The 18,110-nt window shown below is 52.7% G+C and overlaps 7 protein-coding genes across 7 annotated transcripts; 4 read left to right on the forward strand and 3 right to left on the reverse strand.

Moving 5' to 3' along the window:
* Positions 1-2,654: 2,654 nt before the first annotated feature.
* EI97DRAFT_381570 (Aldo/keto reductase) lies at positions 2,655-3,580 on the forward strand (the record flags this gene model as incomplete). Its single annotated transcript, XM_033795807.1, has 2 exons — positions 2,655-3,368; positions 3,428-3,580. The coding sequence occupies 2 exons, from the start codon at positions 2,655-2,657 to the stop codon at positions 3,578-3,580; spliced, it is 867 nt and encodes a 288-aa protein (XP_033651944.1).
* Positions 3,581-3,958: 378 nt separating this feature from the next.
* On the reverse strand, positions 3,959-4,759 carry EI97DRAFT_460260 (uncharacterized protein; the record flags this gene model as incomplete). The annotated part of the gene is made up of 1 exon (XM_033801098.1): positions 3,959-4,759. One exon carries the CDS (start codon positions 4,757-4,759, stop codon positions 3,959-3,961), a length of 801 nt encoding a protein of 266 aa, XP_033651945.1.
* A 2,957-nt stretch (positions 4,760-7,716) lies between these two features.
* Positions 7,717-8,868, forward strand: EI97DRAFT_451728 (uncharacterized protein; the record flags this gene model as incomplete). The annotated part of the gene is made up of 1 exon (XM_033800362.1): positions 7,717-8,868. The coding sequence occupies one exon, from the start codon at positions 7,717-7,719 to the stop codon at positions 8,866-8,868; it is 1,152 nt and encodes a 383-aa protein (XP_033651946.1).
* Positions 8,869-9,812: 944 nt separating this feature from the next.
* On the forward strand, positions 9,813-12,684 carry EI97DRAFT_128160 (lanosterol synthase). Its single transcript, XM_033793097.1, has 4 exons — positions 9,813-10,226; positions 10,307-12,222; positions 12,291-12,535; positions 12,581-12,684. Exons 1-3 carry the CDS (start codon positions 9,987-9,989, stop codon positions 12,379-12,381), a joined length of 2,247 nt encoding a protein of 748 aa, XP_033651947.1. The 5' UTR covers positions 9,813-9,986; the 3' UTR covers positions 12,382-12,535; positions 12,581-12,684.
* A 613-nt stretch (positions 12,685-13,297) lies between these two features.
* On the reverse strand, positions 13,298-14,173 carry EI97DRAFT_460263 (uncharacterized protein; the record flags this gene model as incomplete). Its single annotated transcript, XM_033801099.1, has 2 exons — positions 13,298-13,611; positions 13,666-14,173. The coding sequence occupies 2 exons, from the start codon at positions 14,171-14,173 to the stop codon at positions 13,298-13,300; spliced, it is 822 nt and encodes a 273-aa protein (XP_033651948.1).
* A 526-nt stretch (positions 14,174-14,699) lies between these two features.
* Positions 14,700-16,487, forward strand: EI97DRAFT_502779 (ankyrin). The gene is made up of 2 exons (XM_033802759.1): positions 14,700-15,057; positions 15,106-16,487. Exons 1-2 carry the CDS (start codon positions 14,955-14,957, stop codon positions 16,209-16,211), a joined length of 1,209 nt encoding a protein of 402 aa, XP_033651949.1. The 5' UTR covers positions 14,700-14,954; the 3' UTR covers positions 16,212-16,487.
* Positions 16,336-17,602, reverse strand: EI97DRAFT_128266 (uncharacterized protein). The gene is made up of 3 exons (XM_033793098.1): positions 17,082-17,602; positions 16,812-17,031; positions 16,336-16,763 (listed from the first exon to the last, which is right to left on the reverse strand). Exons 1-3 carry the CDS (start codon positions 17,539-17,541, stop codon positions 16,460-16,462), a joined length of 984 nt encoding a protein of 327 aa, XP_033651950.1. The 5' UTR covers positions 17,542-17,602; the 3' UTR covers positions 16,336-16,459.
* Between the last annotated feature and the right edge of the window lie 508 nt (positions 17,603-18,110).

The raw sequence follows: 18,110 nt of genomic DNA on the forward strand, positions 1-18,110 counted from the left end.
CGTTGGCGCCGTTGAAGCCTGCGGCGAGGCAATCCTTTGATCGGAATACGAGGGTTGAATCTGTGCAGATGAGATGGGGCGAAGCTGTGCCTCTTTGATCGCGCGAGGAAAGACTTTATTCGTGCGCAGGAGGACCGATGGATTGGAGAACATTAACTGCTTTTCAACAGATGGACAGATTGGATTTATGGTAGTTCCGGTTCGTACCGGGGGTTGAATGCTTCGCTGCTCCACTCGATCTCCAGGTAATGAGCGCTGTAGCTCGATAGTCCAAAAAGGCTGTACTCCCAATTGCAGATTGTTAATTTCGGGACTGTGAAATTGCCAATAGTCAATGATCCGTGATGAGGTCCCGCGAAGGGCAGCGTCTCTTCCGACCGCCCTCTCCTTCCTGTTTCCTTGTACTCCCTAGACGGCATGATTATACTTTTACCCGGTGAACAGTGCGGTAGAAGTCACTAGAGGCACGCGTTCAGAAGGATTCAGTCTTGGAGAGAATGATGGTGGCGCTTTGACGGCGGCCTGAACTGGCTCACGGCAAGGTATCCGTACCGTCACTTTGGATATGGTTGATGCAGGAGATGACTCGACGTTCAGGCGGCATGCGGCCTCGGTCTCCGATCTGGAGCTTGCATATGGTTTGATCGAAGGGGCGAAAAGATGTTCTCTTACGGAGTACAATTATACTGATTTCTTGAATTTCGTTGCGCTTTCCGGTTTCTGCTGATGTACCAGAGTTCCTTAGTCGTGCGATCTTGACCGCTCACGTCCGATTTCTTTGAAGGATTCAGGATTTTATCCCTTATTCTCCGCATCTGCACACTCGCCCTACAGCGGGAGCCTGCAGATTACTGACCCGTCGAGCAAAACCAACTGGATGCAGTGTCACAAAATCGGAACGTGCTGAGGTAACATGAATTCGCCGCTTATGGTGTCGAGAAAGGGGCGTGAGGGGATCATGTCGTCGGAGTGCATAGGTATGGGTCTGAGACGGATCTTTACGCGTACGCGTACGACGCGTGGCGTTTTTGCTTAAAGCGACTTAGAAGACACAGTCCCAGTAAAAGGAGGTATCTCCTGGAACTCGTCGACGGTGGAGGTACTAGCATACTGCACAGCCATTGTTTTCTGCATGTGTACGCTCTGATGGCATTCCTAAGACTCTGAACTACATAATATATTGTCGAAGTTAGGCTCTTAGCGTATGGGGCGAAGAAGTCATTGTTACTCTAAGAGTGTCAAGCTCACGCGTAGTTGATCACCAAGCCTGGGAATTGGCACCGCTGAGAACGACTGTGTAAAGACTAATGATAAAGCAAAGGCCGCCTCACGGATACCGGTATCCAGAGTGTAAAGTCTATGCACACCTTGCTCATGGTACGTGCGCGGGTTCATTCGCGGCCGATACTTCCCAGTGTATACACACTCCCATGTCATGTGCATTCGAGACGTTTCAAACGTTTGCAGTGCATGAGGATGCATCGCACCATATTCGTGCCTCGGTCTTATTACCCATCAGTCCTCAGCCTCCTGGACCAAGTGTCGCATGGGCCAGGACATCCCACGTGCGCGTAGGATTCACTCCCTTGCGGCCTGGAAGAATGGCACTACGGACAAGGGTGGATCCTCGAAGCTGTCAACCTGGCACGTCTGCGCTACATCTGCAGAGCGCTTTTATGTTAGAAGCAAAATGAACTCTGAGTAGCAGGATAGCAGACGGTGATATAGGGGCGTGTTGCACTCGTCCCGCACGATTCTCCCTAGGGGAAAATAGATCAAAGGACTTATGACCCTACTTCAAAAATCAGAGGGTTGCTGTACTGTATGGAAATACCAAAACGCGGAAAGTGCCGCGAAGGATTGTCGTGCAGCAAGCGTACAGATACCCCTGAGCGTCTGAGGATGTGAGGCGGAATAGTGTATTCCACTCCGTCTACTTTCCTACTTGAGTAAACATAGTCAGGCCATCTACCTGCCAAATAGGTTGTAGTATCTATCTCCTCAAAACAATTCCCCGAATCCCCGTCGGCAATCCAGAGCCGCTTGAAGGAAACGGCGAAGTATCTGCGAGCTCGGCGACTCCCGAGGACTTCAGGGGCCTACATCGCCGACTGAGGGTTTTCCACAGCAAATACATGCGCGTTTGGCTGGATTTGGTGGTATTGACGTCCAACCTGTCCGTTTCGAGGAGGAAACATGTTCGTTCAAAGGTGGGGCCGATCCGAAATATTGGGAGTCAATTTTGTGGCAATTCTGTGGGTATTCCCCTCTGGGGTACGCATAATCCGTTATTGCTTCAGAAAATTAGACATTGCGAGTGAGTGTCCAGCTGTTCATGAGTACTCCGTACAGGATAGAGGTGAACCATTCCTAAGTTTAGGCTAGATGATAAGAGGAATTGCTAGTCTCTATCAGGCTAATCAATCACGTGTGCTACCACGGATTTAACGGGGATAATACTCTGTGCTCCATGACCAACCCTTTCGTCATCAGTGGATAGTAAACAACCCACCCAATTCGCAATACCTCCATCGTCTTCCTTGAATAATATGATCACAACTCCATCTCATCTTCTACGGTTGCAAACTCCAATTTTCCAATCAACGATACAGCACCTGAAGACTCCAAAAAGATCCATTTTCACCACCTCAACCATGTCAAAGCTTACCATCAACTCTACGTACCGCCTACCATCAGGGTACGACATCCCCATCCTAGGCTATGGCGTCTACCAAACCCCTGCAGACATTGCCTCAGAAATCGTCCAGCACGCTCTCAAAGTCGGATACCGCCACGTGGATTCCGCAGTGGCATACCGGAATGAAGCCGCATCCGCCGAAGGAATGAAGAAATCCGGGATCCCGCGGGAGCAGCTCTTCTTCACCACGAAGATCCCGCCCAAGGATATGACTTACGAGAACTCGAAGAGGCATATTGAGAATACGCTAAAGGTTACTGGGTTCGATTACGTGGATTTGTATCTGTTGCACTCGCCGTATGGGGGCAAGGAGAATCGGATTGGTGCGTGGAAGGCACTAGTGGAGGGTGTAGAGGCTGGGAAGATTAGATCGATAGGGGTCAGTAATTATGGCGTTCATCATCTGGACGAGCTTGAGGAGTATATCAAGAGCACGGATGCGAAAGAAGGAAAGGGTAAAGGGGGCGTCCTCAGCGTGAACCAAGTTGAACTGCATCCGTGGCTTGCGAGGAAAGATATCGTTGAGTGGTGCGAGAAGAGAGGAGTGATTCTTGAGGCGTACTGCCCAATTGTGCGGGCCACAAAAACGGACGACCCGCTGCTCGTACCTCTTGCGAAAAAGTACGGGAAGACGACGGCGCAAATCCTGCTGAGATGGAGTTTGCAAAAGGTGTGTAACTGCATAATCATCCTTGTGTTTTCCTTAAGTTCCCTGCTAACGCATTGAAGGGTTTCGTCCCGCTCCCCAAATCGGTAACCAAGTCTCGCATTGAGGAGAATGCCCAGATCTACGACTTTGAGCTCACTGACGAGGAGATGAAGTCGCTTGATCTAGGAGTGTACGAGCCTTGTGCATGGGATCCTACTGTTAGCCGGGACTAGATTCCTTGGATTTGGAACAGTTTGAGAGGCAAATTTCCCAACAGCGATCCGTCGCTTGCATTATCACATCTACCGTACTACAAAGATTACAGGCCCTATCGTGAGCATTGACATGACCAGTGGCGTTCTTGTGGAATCACCATGGACCGCATTACCTATCAACAAAAGCTTACTTGGGACAAGCCGAATCCATCATTTCAACCATCCGTGAAGTCCAACGCCAATCTGCCGTCGCCAATGCAATTCTCAAGACGAAGAAGCGAATCCGAGGACGCCACCGTACCACGTATTACCGAACCCCAGCTCAAAATGAAACCAGCGAACACAACCATGCCCAAAACAAGCCGCCCGAGAAAATTAATCCAAAACCTCGTAGTCTCAACCTTCCATCTCCCCCTCCAAATTCACTCCAAGGGCCCACCTACAAGCCATCGCAATCGTATACTTCACCTCGCCCACATCCATCCCATTCGTCTTCTCCCCCGCATCCCACTTAATCCCAACAATCTTCCCGGCCCCTTCCCCCCTCAAATCAATCACAACGAACAACTCTGCAATTTTCATCCCCGTCCAACTCCGATGGAAATGCACTTTGAGCTTCCCGGAATGATCTGGCCCTTCGCTGTATACGAACCATTTATCCTCCATAGTTTCCGGTCGGAAGCCTTGGACGAGGGCGTAAACTTGGGCGGGAGTGAGGAAGACGTTCCAGGGTGTGGTCTGGACTCCGGGAGAGCGGGGAAACGGGGCTGTGGGGACGTCTGTGGCAAGGACACGGGTACTTGTCCTTGAAGGGGTAGAGATTGCCGAAGGGCGAGAGGCGGTCGATGGTGGGGAGGGCGTTGGAGGGGGAGTGAGTAGATGCGAGGTGGGTATCGGGACGTGGATGCGTTGCATGTGTCCCATCGTCATCGTTGACTTTATGTCTCCGTCACTCTGTCGATAGTCCTTGCGCGGTTCGCTTCCGTCGTTGTGATCCTGGGTTCCGTCGCCTGGCGCTCTTCTGGGCAGCTCAATAGTGCGTTTCTGAAGCCTGTTTCGACCCGGCGAGACGGTCGAGTGGTCCACTTTCTGCTGGTTTTCGGCTCTCTCTACTCTCTCCTTTGCTCTCCTCGTCGAGAAACGTCTCCATAGCGAAGTCGATCTCTTCAGTAGCGAATGCTGAGCTTCCTGATCCATAATCACTGCCCAATTCAATCTCTACAGCCTCCAACTCTTCAAACTCGTCAAGCCTTAACCTCAAAGAAAAATGACCTCGAAGAGAAAAGAAGTGAAAGCCAAAACCTCAACGCAAAACCTCAGCCTCCTGGGCAGCTATATCTAGTCAGCCGCCTTATTCGCAGCAGACGTACTCGTCATGGCTGTGTGCGAAGCCTCGACTCAGCCGCAGCGATTGTTCTTTTTTAGGACGAGGCTGATCGTGATTCGGGTGCCAAGAGGCACTGGCGAGAGACGGCGTGAGATGGAGAGATCCGATACGATGGTGCAAAAGGACCTGTCTTTGTTTGAGTGGTGGAGTTCCGCTGCGCTGAAAACGGAAACGTAGACAGGTCTGCTGCTCGCTATAAAGTCGTATGCATCATAATATAAGCACAATTAAACATTGAGCGCAGGATCGCATATCCAAGTCCTATTTGCCAGTGCTAGGCGGATCACTCGCCTTGAGTTAAGGTAGGTCAGGATGTTTGATAGGGAGTGGTTTTGATCAATGTCGTGAATGGTGGTTGCCTTTGAGCGTGCACGGACGGCGGGGATAGATGTGATTAGGTGGTGTTACTGAGTGCATGTGAAATGCTCACACAGTTCGAATAATATTCGCCAGAGGCTGAGGGATCCGCTATCGTCTCCTCTGATTTCTAGGTTGTACAATCCAATTCGCAACTGTTGTTTTTCTCTTTCTATAACTGAGCCCATCAAGTGCGGAGCTTAGGTGGTGATACGCTTTGATTGCATTTCCAGTTCACTTGATATAGTTCTCCCATCAAGATTGTCTGTGAGTACATTACCTTTTACTTGCTCATGCTATGCAAAGAGCGCTGGTATCTGCTACCTGCTTAAGGTCCTCTCCCAGTATACCTGTTCATTCGAAATAGGCGAAGCTGCCCACGGCAACTGCAGAGGTTTCTCAAATGCATCGACATGGACCCGAGATCACCACCACCATGACATGTACCAGCTTAAGGCCGGCGCATCACGATTTCTACCCATCAGTTTTTCAGTCATGTGGATGCGATTTCTCGTCGACCCCCACGGTGGGGTGTATGGAGGAGAGATCCGCTGCATCTTGATTGGTTATACTCTGTTATAGTGAGTGGGGAATTGAAGCCAGGCTCAGCCGCACTGCGCCACAGTCTTTCTCCACACCTGGCAGCCGTCATATGGCAGAGGTGATGGGTGCGGGCAAACTGCGGTGCAACATTGACATCCCAATATCTTACTACTGTAAATGTCGGCCAGAGAAGCCGCGAGAAGCAGCGAGGCGAGCAATCATGGAGAGAATGGAATTCGCCGGAATCGAAGAAGCGTGGAGACGAGAAGAAATGATGCTGGATCGCGATCGCTTGTGCCTCTGAGATCTGTGGTCTTGCCGACCGGACGGAGCTTTCGAACTGGGCATCAACAAGATTCAATCCTGGCGACACATGGCATCATTGCCATGGCGGGCTTGATGGAGATGCAGGACTGGAACGTGGGATTGCGATATTTGACTGTTTGACAACACCAGAGATGCCGGGTCCTGGACGATCTGATGCCAGATGATCGAATATGGCCTGATGGCTCCCGGTCGTCCCGTCGTGACCTACTGTGACGCTAGGCAGTGGGTGAATGGTGGTTTCCGTATTTCCACACGAGAGCTAGCCGGTTAGTACTGTGTAGGCCTCTGAGGAAGGACAGTTCCCCAGGTCCAAGGTTGGCGATGTGTGACGATGATGGCAACAGTTTGAGCAGGGTCTCAACCAAGGCTCTAATGGTACTGTGTGTGCAGGAACAAAGAAGTCAACGTCCGACAACCCATGTTGCCAGCAAGGAAGAGCGTTCGAGGCTGTCCCATATGACAATAATGTGCTCTAGTTTCGGGTGGTTTATCAAGCGCCCTTGCCGGCGGTAGAAAACGGTGGAGTAGCTGGGTTGAGGTCTGATTTGCGCGCCGAAGTACATGGGAACCTTGTGAGCGACGGCCAGGATAAACTTAAGGCGGGAATGAAACAGCAATCATGTCGTCATACAGTAGTGGGCCATGGTCCTGCTTTTGATACCATCCCATTTCTCTGACGATGAGCGATAGTAATCGAGCCCAAAAAAATGCTTGTGGTGGTGAAGACGCTTGGAAAGCGCGCAAAAGGAAAAAAGAATGGTCGACTCACATCTCTTCTGTTTCACAGATTTAGAATGAGAAGCGTGGTGTAGCGCAGTTTGCCGTCTGTGTTGAGGTGTGAGGCGTCGCACCTTGTTTGCTGGTGGTCTTGGGGTTCTACTTTGTACCAACGATCATTCTGCCGTCCAACGTGCCTTAGTGAAGTTAGTGCATGAGCCGTCGCATCCAGCATCCGCGACTCACGGCGACAACGCCGCGGCGCCGACCACAGAGAAAGCATCAGCCCATCTCCTCTTCGCTTGCCAGAGCTGAAAAAAAGGCGTGCTGCCGCGGTCGGCCCGGATTGGCCACCCGTGAGACGGTGGGAGTGTGCCGCCGCCCGCGCTTGACTCGATGTAACAGTAGTCTCTCAGCTTGCCGCCATCCCTCATCACTAACCACTCGACTATTCCTCGTATTTCCACTATCTTGATCATAAACAGTCTCTGCCTGAACATCAATCACCGTCCCGCTCGAATTATTATTGCTCGACCGACCCAGGACCGCCCCGTTGCAGGTTTCGCCGCAAGCAGAGTGCCCCGTTCCCAGTTTGACGCAAGCGGTACCGCCGTCAGCCAAGCGCCCTACACATAGATACACTTCGCCGACACGTTGAACCCCCCTCAGCTCACTCACCTCCTCATTATTGCCGCCTCTCCACTCCTCTCCTTCCTTTCGCTCACGTCTTCTCTGGACCTGCTGCCCCTGCTGTTGGAGCGCAGTATCAAGACGAAGGCGCAACCCGCTGAACACAATGGCTCATGTCATACAGCCGTCACAGATGCCCTACGCCGGTACCCTTCACCGCAAGCCTATTCCTAAGCCTGGCATCTCCATGCGCCCTCCGCAGCCCTATTCACATCCGGGACCTACCGACCCTTACCAGCAGATGTCGAACCACTCGCGCACACGAACATCCTCCTCCGGCGTCTTCCCAATTCCCTCGGCTTCGCCTACCACCTACACGCCTCCAGGCACAATGCACTCGCAATACCCCTCGCAATACCCTCCACAGCAGCAGCAGCAGCAGCAGCAACAGCAGCAACTAGCCCAAGGCACACGCCGCACCCTGTCCAACGCCACCTCCTCCACCTCCTCCACCACCGGCACCCCCAACCGCTCCAACAGCGGCACCCTCCGCCGCTCCTCGTCCTCCCGCTCCGGCTCCTCGCCCACCTCGTACGTCGCCCTCATGCGCAAGCAAAAAGCCACCGTCTGGTGCGACCGCGCCCAGTACGAAGACCCCCGCATCCTCGCCGCCCAGCGCGCCGCCAAGATGCGAGCAAACATGGAGGTAGCAGGAGGCCCCCACCACGGCGCGCCCCGCGCCTCGTCGAGCAGCTCGGGCGTCGCCGCCGGCGTCAGGAGCAAGATCACGCACAGGGCGCCCAAGGCGTCGCTCTATGCGCCCGGAAATCTAGCAGGCACGGGCGTGCCCATGCGGCTCAGTGCGTCCGAGGTCGATGAGGGGGATAGTGAGGACGGTGCGTCGGTGGGCGGAACCAAATTCCATCAGCGCACGGGGTCCGGGCGTAGTTCGTTGGGGTCTGGGCGGAGGGTTGCGTATGCCGGCAGTGGAGCTGGAACTGGGGCCCGGATGAGTTCAAATTCGACGCCTCCCGAGGGTGTAGCGAATAATGAGGCCGGTATGGCGGATTTGGTCGAGGAGGAGACGCCTGCGACTGGTTATAATGCGGGGGATTATCTCGAGCATACAGGGACGGGCTTGTATGGGCGGAGTGGAAGTGCAAGTAGTGGGGAGAGGCAGTTTGGGGATGTGGGACAGATGCCGCGCGTGCAGGAGGGGAAGCAGAAGGAGAAGAAGGGGGCGGACGACCTGCATAGGAGGGGCAGCGTGATGAGTGTGGATGAGAGGACGATGACGATGAGTGGGACGCGGTTGTTCATTGCGAATCCGGATTTGAGCGATTAAGGGACAAAGGGGGAAGAGGAGTCGTTTCCATCACTTGCAGGATACCCTGAACTCGACCCTCTCTATCCGCAGTTACTCTCCCTCGGTGCGGCGTTTGGCATCGTTCGGTTTGGGATTGGTGGGCGAAGGGAGTGACTGTCGAGCATGCATCTGGGCGTTTCAGCGGCGTGTTAGTAGCTTCAGCCTCCTTATTGGAGTGGTTTTCTTTTGTATTGTTTGGCATAGAGAATTACTTTCTTTTCTTTTCCTTCCCTCGCTCCCTCCCTGTCTCACTCCCTCTCTCACTTTCGAACAAGTCCACGCACATTTAATGGTTATCGGGGATTCTGGTTGCAGTCTGCACATTCACTGTCTCTCACAGAAGTCTTCACGGGAAACTTGGAGATTTGCCCCGTTTGGTGGGACGGGGAGGAGAGCGGAGATTGGGCAATCGACATGGGGCGTTCGGCAGCGGTTGGTCTTTGTCATTCTGCTTTTTGAAAAACTGGGAGATGGGGGATGGATGGGAACTGAGCAATGGGTACTTGGCTTGGATGGTACTTGGGATTATCCGACTGCGCAGAGAGATATGTAAGGGTTGCCTTGGAGGGATAATGTAATCTGCCAGTGGGACATACTCAATGCTTTTACAACTATTTACTCGAGGACTGTAGCCTTGCCCGCATGCTTGCCTCTTGATATATCTGGACACCCGTCCAAATTTCCTGATATTTTGCCTCAGTGAACCCAAACTGTTAGCCCTCCAATTGGCAAAGGATGACAGGGACATGAATCCTACCAAAGTTTACCTGTATCTGAGCAAGAACACTTACCGAGTCTTGCACTTACACACTACATCTACTCACGTAACCCGTTTCCCTATCCGCATATGCATCTGGAGCTCTCTGCTCTTCGGCATCTCGGACCCTTCCTTTCCGGTCGCCCTCTCCACAATGCGCTTTCACATGCCAGCGCAGTGGGGTCCGGATGGAGGCGGGGCCCGGTTAGCGTTGGTCCCTGCCAAGCATTCAACCTGCAATAAATCCGAATACACCACCATGCGGTAATGAAGGCGCGCCTTTCGCACGGCCCTTCGACACGACTCTCTCTTACGATAGCGATTTCCCTAAAACGAGGAAATGGCGACCACGGTGACGGGGAGGGCCAATGGCACGAATGGCCGTCTGGAGAAGAGGGGGAACGATCGGAAAGGGGAAAGGAGTTGGAGAGATGCAGGGAGGCAGGACGAGAAGACGGATCGGACGAGATGGCGGATGAAGAACGACGGAGGGGTGCATACGTGGCACTATCTGAGTGAGGAGGAGGCGGCGAGGTGGCCGATGAGTAGGGCGGATAAGTGGTATTTGGGCATGGACACGGTGGGAACTCTTCTTATCCTGTTCTCCATCTCCAACTTCAGAATCTGTAGAGATATCAATTGAAGCTGACACTATATCAGGGCGCCCCGACTCTCCCACCCCCCAAAACCCCCCTCCAAGCCGCCACCAACGGCTTCAGCTTCTTCTCCGCCCTCCAACTGCCCCCTGGAAACTGGGGCTGCGAGTACGGCGGCCCCATGTTCCTCCTCCCCGGCCTCGTCATAACGTGGTACGTGACGGAAACCCCGATCCCGACCTCCCACGCCATCGAAATCAAAAACTACATCTTTGCCCGCCAGCATCCCGTCGACGGCGGCTGGGGCCTGCACATCGAGGGAGAGAGCTCCGTCTTTGGCACCGCGATGAATTACACCGTGCTCCGGCTGCTGGGCGTCGATGCCGAGGACCCGCGGCTCGTCAAGGCGCGCGAGACGCTGTGGAAACTGGGCGGTGCGCTAAATGGGCCGCACTGGGCGAAGTTCTGGCTGAGTGTGCTGGGCGTCTTGCACTGGGACGTGGTGAATCCATGTCCACCGGAGCTGTGGCTGTTGCCGGATTGGGTGCCCGTTGCGCCGTGGCGGTGGTGGATCCATATGCGCCAGGTATTTCAGCCCATGTCGTTCATCTACAGCCGGAGGTGGAGTTATCCGTTGAATGACCTGACGAGGGAGTTGAGGAAGGAGCTTGTGCCCGAGCCATTTGACAGCATCAACTTCGATGCAAGGAGGAATACGATTGCGCCGACGGATAATTATCACCCCAAGACGTGGATCCTGAGAGTCTTGTTTTGGTTCCTTGCGTGGATCTGGTTTCCCCTACTGCGGACCGAGGGGTTGAAGAGGAGAGCCGAGGAGCATGTGTGGTGGCTCATTGAGCGCGAGGATGAGAATACAGACTATGCGAATCTGGGGCCTGTGAACGGCCCTATGAATACGTTGGTGTCGTATATCAAGCTGGGCCCGGATTCTGTGCCGTTTAAGGAGCATCTCAAGACGTTACCGGAGTTTCTCTGGATGAACAAGGAGGGTATGCTGATGAATGGGACGAATGGCGTGCAGGTGTGGGACACGGCCTTCACGATTCAAGCGGCTAATGACTGCGGCTTCACGGCCGATCCTAAATGGCATAAGACGCTCACCAAGGCACTCGAGTTCCTCGAAGATCACCAAATCCGCGCAGAATGTCGCGAGCAGGCGAAATGCTACCGCCAGCAACGCAAGGGCGCATGGGGCTTCTCGAACCGCAAGCAAGGCTACACGGTCTCGGACTGCACCTCCGAGGGCCTCAAATCCGTGCTGATCCTGCAGAAACACCCCTCGGGCGCATACCCCCAGCTCGTCCCCGATGAGCGCCTCAAAGACGCCATCGACGTGCTCCTAACCATGCAGAACCCGTCCGGCGGCTGCGCCAGCTACGAACCTACACGGGGATCGGAGCTGCTCGAGTATCTGAATGCGGCCGAGGTGTTTGGCAAGATTATGGTCGAGTACGATTACCCAGAGTGCACGACGGCCGTCATCACGGGCTTGCACCTCTTCCAGAAGTACTACCCGGATTACCGGACAGAGGAGATTCGGAGATTCAAGGAGAGGGCGATCAACTACATTCGACGCGCCCAGCGCCCGGACGGGTCATGGTACGGCGCGTGGGGCATCTGCTTCACGTACGCTACCTGGTTCGCTCTCGAGAGTCTGGCGTGCGCGGGGGAGACTTATGCTAATAGCGAGAGGGTGCGGCGGGCATGCCTCTTCTTGCTGGGTCATCAGATGGAGGATGGAGGGTGGGGGGAGACGTATAGGAGCTGCGAGATTGGCGAGTGGTGCCAGCATGAGAAGAGTCAGGTTGTGCAGACTGCGTGGGCGTTGGTGGGGCTGTTGGAGGCGGAGTATCCGGAGAAGGAACCTATAAAGAAGGGGATTCGGCTTATTATGGAGAGACAGCAGGCTAATGGGGAGTGGTTGCAGGAAGCGATTGAGGGGGTCTTCAACAAGAGCTGGTAAGTACTTTTCCCCTTTCCCGCTTTGCAAAAGACGAGACGCCGACGCTAACGTTTGTTTGTGGCAGTATGATTTCCTACCCAAACTACAAATTTATTTTCACGATCAAGGCGCTTGGTATGTATGCGAAGAGGTTCGGGGATGAGGAGATATTGTAAGCTTAATAGCGGCTTGGGGTACGATATAATGAATCTAGAGCTGGAACCTCGTCTGGAAATGAGTAATGTAATGCGGGGAAGCTTGGAGGTCGGAGGAGGGAGGAGGATGTCATCGATTATGGATGGTAATCTAAATCACGGAGACCAACGAGCGGTATGCACGTCTACCCCGTACTTAATTCAGCTAAACCTAATCCAGAGAGAAACACAATCAATCTACGGGCTCGAAAAGAATAATCAACAGAAGTGTGCAGTTCGCATCCTGCTGTGAGAGAGGCATAGCGGGATTACGACCTGTGTCCTGACCCCAAGCGTCCAATATGCGTCCAATCTCAACAGGTCAGTAGTCACTGAGGACGCTCCAGATATCGTGCGAAAACTTCTTCATCAGATGGATAGGCGGGAAGTTGGTAGCCCCCACCGCGCAACAGTGCGGCACGCGGTACTGTAATAGCATGGGGCTACTTGTTTCATCTCATATCCCTGTAAATATAACCTTCGGTCATGGATGTTTTCCGGCTCGTTTGTCTCATGTGGAAATAATCAACGATGGCGTCTACTTAGGTGGCCCCCAAATGAGTAGTCCAGTCAAGATTGATTTCAATTTTAGATTCTGAGGCCCTGGTGCTCCCGTCCAAAGCGCTTCCCGATTTGTCTTGGCTGAGCTTCTTTTTCCTACCCTGGGCTACGCACACGCAGGAATCCGCCGCATTACCAGAACGCGCGCTACCAATGTAATACCTGAATTATGTGCAAGAGTGTTCACCATCATTAAAGCTCTCCATTGACCAATAAATCGCTCGCTATCGCTTAGAATTGTGTATTATAGGTAACAGAACTTGAGAGTGCGTTTTGACGCTAAACCACTGAACTTCGAAGGAGCTTCCAAGCTGGCCAATTGTAAATTCCTCTTCCGTCAAACCACAAAAACAAACGTAAATGCGAGCAACCCCAGATAACCCAAGAAAGGGGCATTGATTCCAGCGGATGACCCTTGGGCAACAAGTCCTGCCTTGGTTTCCACGAACCCAAGGCAGCTCAGCTCAGCGTTGGTGTCATCCGCTTCCCTAAAGACGGTCATCACAGGCGTGACGGCAGCCAGCTCTTTCAATTCGCGGCTGGAGGGGTGTTGCCGCTGGCTGTGAACGAGGAACAAATCGTAGTTGTCACCCGTGGTGGGCCGACATTGGCTTTGGTCCATCTTCTGCAAAGCCTGGTCGCCAGTTAGAGCTGTAAACGCTGTTAGTTTCTTGCACAAGACGGACGTGACCCGTGAATGCTTACGACGAGCGACCATCGTTTCCCACGACCCTTGGACCCCGTTACAGGTTGAAGGTCGCTTGTTACCTAGAGCTTCGCGCAGTTTATTGCAGAAGTCTGAGTCGTTGGCGGCCTCGCCTGGGTTAACAGCGGTCTGCGCCTGCGTAATCAAGTCCGAGATGCAATCTTTATTGAGAAGATCGGAACAACTGAAGTTGCCGAATCTGTCCGGCGGCGTAAGACTGGCAGCTATTCCTTCGAAGAAGAGGGCACAACCAGTCGTATTCTTCAGCTGAAGCGAGGGTGGGGTCCCCAGATAGAAATTGCGGTCATACGTTATCTGCGCGCCATTACGTCCACTTTCAGCCTCTTGTTGACCGACAGTCCAGGTGAGTGGCCGGGTGTCGACAGTGGTGGTGACATTCGCAATGCCGATGACTTGCAGAGTCGCGTTCCCCACTTTGCATTGGGCATCCTGGTACGGGGCCATTGGACATCCGACAGCATCACAGCCTAGCAGTTCGGCCGTCATGGCGTTGCTGAACAACAACTGCAACAGCACGATTGCTCCAGATGGACTTATGATTGGGAAGCGCATTGTCGCTGTCGTACACGCAGAAAATTGCGACTGGCACAAAGAGACTTATGAGAGCGAAATCTTTAACAAGTGAAAATAAGAGCGAATAAGGGGAGTAAACGAGGACGATGAATGAGCAGAGGAAGGGGTGGGAAAAAAAGGGCACGACGATAGCAACACTTATTACTTCAGAGATGTACGACGTTCTGTGGCATAGGTCCGCAATTCGCCCTGCGCTTATTTGATCAAGCGCCAGGTGCACATCACATCCAGTCGCGAACTACCCTAGGGTAGCCTGGTCTTGAGGTAGAGGAATGGAGCTGTAGGTAGGGCGCTTAGGCTTACCTAGGGGCTGGGTTAAGCGCTGAGTTGTATGTACCTAGGGTACATCCAATCTTGCTGCAGCTGAAACACGCAGGGATGGCTATCGATAGATATTTTATAGCCTTAAGTGCTCGGGCTCTGGCGCCTAAACGTCTCATTCTCGCATCCCTGAAACAAACATCTCCCCTTAAGCTTGCCTACACGTCACCATCAATAATACACCTCTTGAATTGCAGCCCCAGCGGTTTCGTTCCCAGACACAGTTTAACATAGCTAAACAGCAAAACCAACACGCACCCAGCCCCGCTAGCGCTCGATGAGGTGTCGCGGGTTCCTTCCTAGGGTACATAGGTAGTGGACCCGCCTGTGGTATTTCAGCTCATTCCCCACCCATTAGCATCCCTTCATCGCCATGCAGCTCTTGGAACTCCCTTCGGACGTCTTCAAGCTCGTCATAACCTTCATGGTGCGAGAGCTCGGGTTGACGCAATCGATGAAAGCCCGCCGAACATGCCGTCAGTGCCGCCTCCTGAATTTATCCCCTCTTAGCTGATTGTGTATAGGCACGTTTGCTGATGAAATCTTCGATGCTGTCATTACCACAAGAGTTATTGAGGAAGTTACGGAAGGGTACTTGATGCAATGGAGGCTCGCTCACCATCCGGAGGTGATTGCGCGATACCTCTATCACCGAGTTCGTACCGATGGATCTGCCACACATCCCTGGATTACCACTATCCGCGAGACCAGCCAGATGCTCGCCCAGCACACCGGCTCGGAGAACGACTTTGCGCGAGTCGAGCTACTGGAGCGCAACATGTGCTTATGCCTGGCAGTAAACGCAGGCCCGAGAATATTCAGCGTACTGAAGGGAGAGGACGAGGATGGGAAAACCCAGCTCGAGGGTGGCACCTGGGCCAACTGCCTCGCTATAGCCGCGTGGATTGGCGACAAGACTCTAGTAGAGTCACTGAACAGGGGATCAGATCCGCCATCGTTCTTCGGGAGTCCATCGTGGGCTGCGGCCGCGCAAGCGCATGTCGACATCCTGCAGTTGTTTCTGGATCAAGGCGCCCTGCCATACGATCCAACATCCTCTCCATTTAGCACTCCGTACTACGATCTCTCCAGGGGCCCTCTCCCTGTGGCAGCGTACATGGGTCGCGAAAATATCGTCCGACTCCTTCTCGAGCCCCCATACTATTGTTCCGAGATCCAGGATGACGAAAAAATGTCCATTTGCTATGCAGCGGAGGGCAACCATCCCACCCTTCTCAAGCTTTTACTGGAACACTACAAGAGAAACTCAACGCCACAGGAGTTCCTCGCAGTAATCAACCATGGTCTCGTCTGCAGTTGCAGGTGTGGGGTCCAAATCCCTGCCAAGATCTTCGTGGACTACGGTGCAGATGTAAATGCGTCAGACTCCTCTGCAAACTCGTGTCTACAGCTAGCTGCGCGGACTGGCAATGCGGCCGTCGTCAAGATGCTTCTCGACGCAGGTGCTTCCCTTAAGGCCGAGAGTATAGTTCACCGGCATATCTCTTCAAGAGTAACACATCGGCAGCGCCAAAAGGATCCGTTGTGGCAGGCTCGTCGCCTGGGGTATACGGAGGTTATAAGATTGTTGGAGAACAAGCAGCGAGAGCTATTGGAAAGGGGCTCCTAAGGCTGCCGTGTTCCTTCTCTTCCCGACTGGAAGTTAAGAGGTGCTGGAGTCGAGTTTTTCCATCTCTTAGATCAATGCAGAAAATCAGATAGGGCAGAGTGGCCGTCTACCTTGCCAACAACTGCATCTAGCTATCCATCTCCTCCTCTTCTCGGGCTGTACCTACCCGTCCTTCTCGCCTAGGAATACCTAGAACCAAGTTCCGGATCCAAGAGGATAAAATGTTGATGCATGTGCTTTCGTTTGAGTTAGCGTTGATGACTTTCACAATATGGGAGACGCCATCCTAGTCTCGCTAGGGCATGATGCATTCCCTTGCTTCTCATCGACTCCAATAGGCAGTGGTGGAAATCAACATCTGGGGATGATTGAATGAGCGCCATCCAATATGCCGCTTCTGAAGAGTGGGATCTGAGCGAGGTAATATACGCCTTTCGATCTTCCTGAAGAATGGGGCTCGGGGGAAGGACAAGCTCCGACAGCTGAAGGAGACGGGGTAAACGACCAGCCAATTGTGCGGGAACTTTTGAAGCAAAACCCCAATCAATGATGCTTCTATAGTCAGCAACACACTTGTGCCTGATTTGACAGCCTGCTTACCCGGTTATGTTATATTCCGAGTCCACTATTATGTTTTGGGCTGCTAGATCGCCATGATCGATGGCGAATGGCGCGTTCTCCAGTTCCGGGAGAATTACTTGACGGAGAAGATCTCTCTGGTCGAAACAATCTTGCTCAGTCAACTCGGGAAGTTGGCCGTTGCGTACTCGGCGTAACTTGTTATCCATCAATCTCGAGAAGTACTGTGTAGCGGTGCCCTCTACAATTGTTGGCATGGGTTCACACTTGAAGGAGGGTACTCAAACATACTGTTTTCCTTACTGCATTCAATGATAGCCATCTGAACCTCAGCGACTTGGCGAAGCACTTTATCCCGAACAGGCCTTGGTGGATCAGTGGTAGACCAGGTAAGGGGTGAGCCCTCGATCCAAGACAGTGCCAGGAACGGAAACCCAACCAAGTTATCGAACGTAAAGCTAGACCCGCGGTGTTTCGGAGCCCAGTGAAAGCCTCCCCTGTCAAGCTCTTCTAGCACGTCTCGCTCATGTCGCAGTAGGCTCGCAATTGTTTCTTGGGAATCGCTCTGCACGTGGATCGGAATCCGTATAGACCAGCTTTCTCCCTCTGAGAAGTCTACTTTGAAAATGCGACACTGGCCACCATCCCAATGCTTTTCATTGAGGACTGGGACTTCGCCGTCAGCTCGAAAAGTAGAGACGGCGAAGGTTAGATTTTGGGGATTGAGAGAGTGTATCAGGTTTTGTGGCATCGTGTGGGACGCGTTCTACCAGAGTGAGACTGTAAGAGTGAGAAACCAGCAGAAGTGAGGGGGTGATGTATGAATTATGCCCCAGCAGAACACAACATTGTTTTAACCTGTAGATCCCAACTCGGCCTAGTTCGAAGCCGAAAATTATTTGATGTGCGACTACTTATTGTACCTACACGAGTCCTCCCTTGATAATAAATAACTGCAGTTCAGTATGCAAGTCCTACTTGAAAGAAGGAAACAATGCCACTGGTTTAGAACAGACATCCAATTTTGGATTTGGGAAGAATTGTGCTATGAAATTCGAGATACAGCTCCTATGTTACAGGGAAATTGCAGACCTCGGCACTACTTATCCTCCGCTCGTAGACCATAGTAGACATTCTCTGTAGGTCTGTAGAAGTAGGCAATTTTACTTCATTAAAGTAACAGCCGGAAGTAGATGCTAGCAACATTCTATATTACCTTTTACATTTCCATTAGCTTGCTATTTTGATAAAGTTTTTAAATTAACTTCAAAACAAAAACAACATGGCATCGGTGGTTTAGTAGTAAAATTAGCCGTTGCC

Source organism: Westerdykella ornata (assembly GCF_010094085.1).
Source record: "Westerdykella ornata strain CBS 379.55 unplaced genomic scaffold EI97scaffold_20, whole genome shotgun sequence".
NCBI classification, from domain to species: domain Eukaryota; kingdom Fungi; phylum Ascomycota; class Dothideomycetes; order Pleosporales; family Sporormiaceae; genus Westerdykella; species Westerdykella ornata.

What these genes read in the sequence shown, in the direction of transcription:
- EI97DRAFT_128160 (XM_033793097.1), top strand. Translation starts at nt 9,987, where the DNA reads ATGGCGACCACGGTGACGGGGAGGGCCAATGGCACGAATGGCCGTCTG. An exon ending in GGTATTTGGGCATGGACACG is followed by an intron (nt 10,227 to 10,306) that starts GTGGGAACTCTT and finishes ACACTATATCAG; the next exon opens with GGCGCCCCGACTCTCCCACC. An exon ending in GGGGTCTTCAACAAGAGCTG is followed by an intron (nt 12,223 to 12,290) that starts GTAAGTACTTTT and finishes TGTTTGTGGCAG; the next exon opens with TATGATTTCCTACCCAAACT.
- EI97DRAFT_502779 (XM_033802759.1), top strand. Translation starts at nt 14,955, where the DNA reads ATGCAGCTCTTGGAACTCCCTTCGGACGTCTTCAAGCTCGTCATAACC. An exon ending in GAAAGCCCGCCGAACATGCC is followed by an intron (nt 15,058 to 15,105) that starts GTCAGTGCCGCC and finishes GATTGTGTATAG; the next exon opens with GCACGTTTGCTGATGAAATC.
- EI97DRAFT_128266 (XM_033793098.1), bottom strand. Translation starts at nt 17,541, where the DNA reads ATGCCACAAAACCTGATACACTCTCTCAATCCCCAAAATCTAACCTTC. An exon ending in TGAATGCAGTAAGGAAAACA is followed by an intron (nt 17,032 to 17,081) that starts GTATGTTTGAGT and finishes CAACAATTGTAG; the next exon opens with AGGGCACCGCTACACAGTAC. An exon ending in TCGGAATATAACATAACCGG is followed by an intron (nt 16,764 to 16,811) that starts GTAAGCAGGCTG and finishes TGACTATAGAAG; the next exon opens with CATCATTGATTGGGGTTTTG.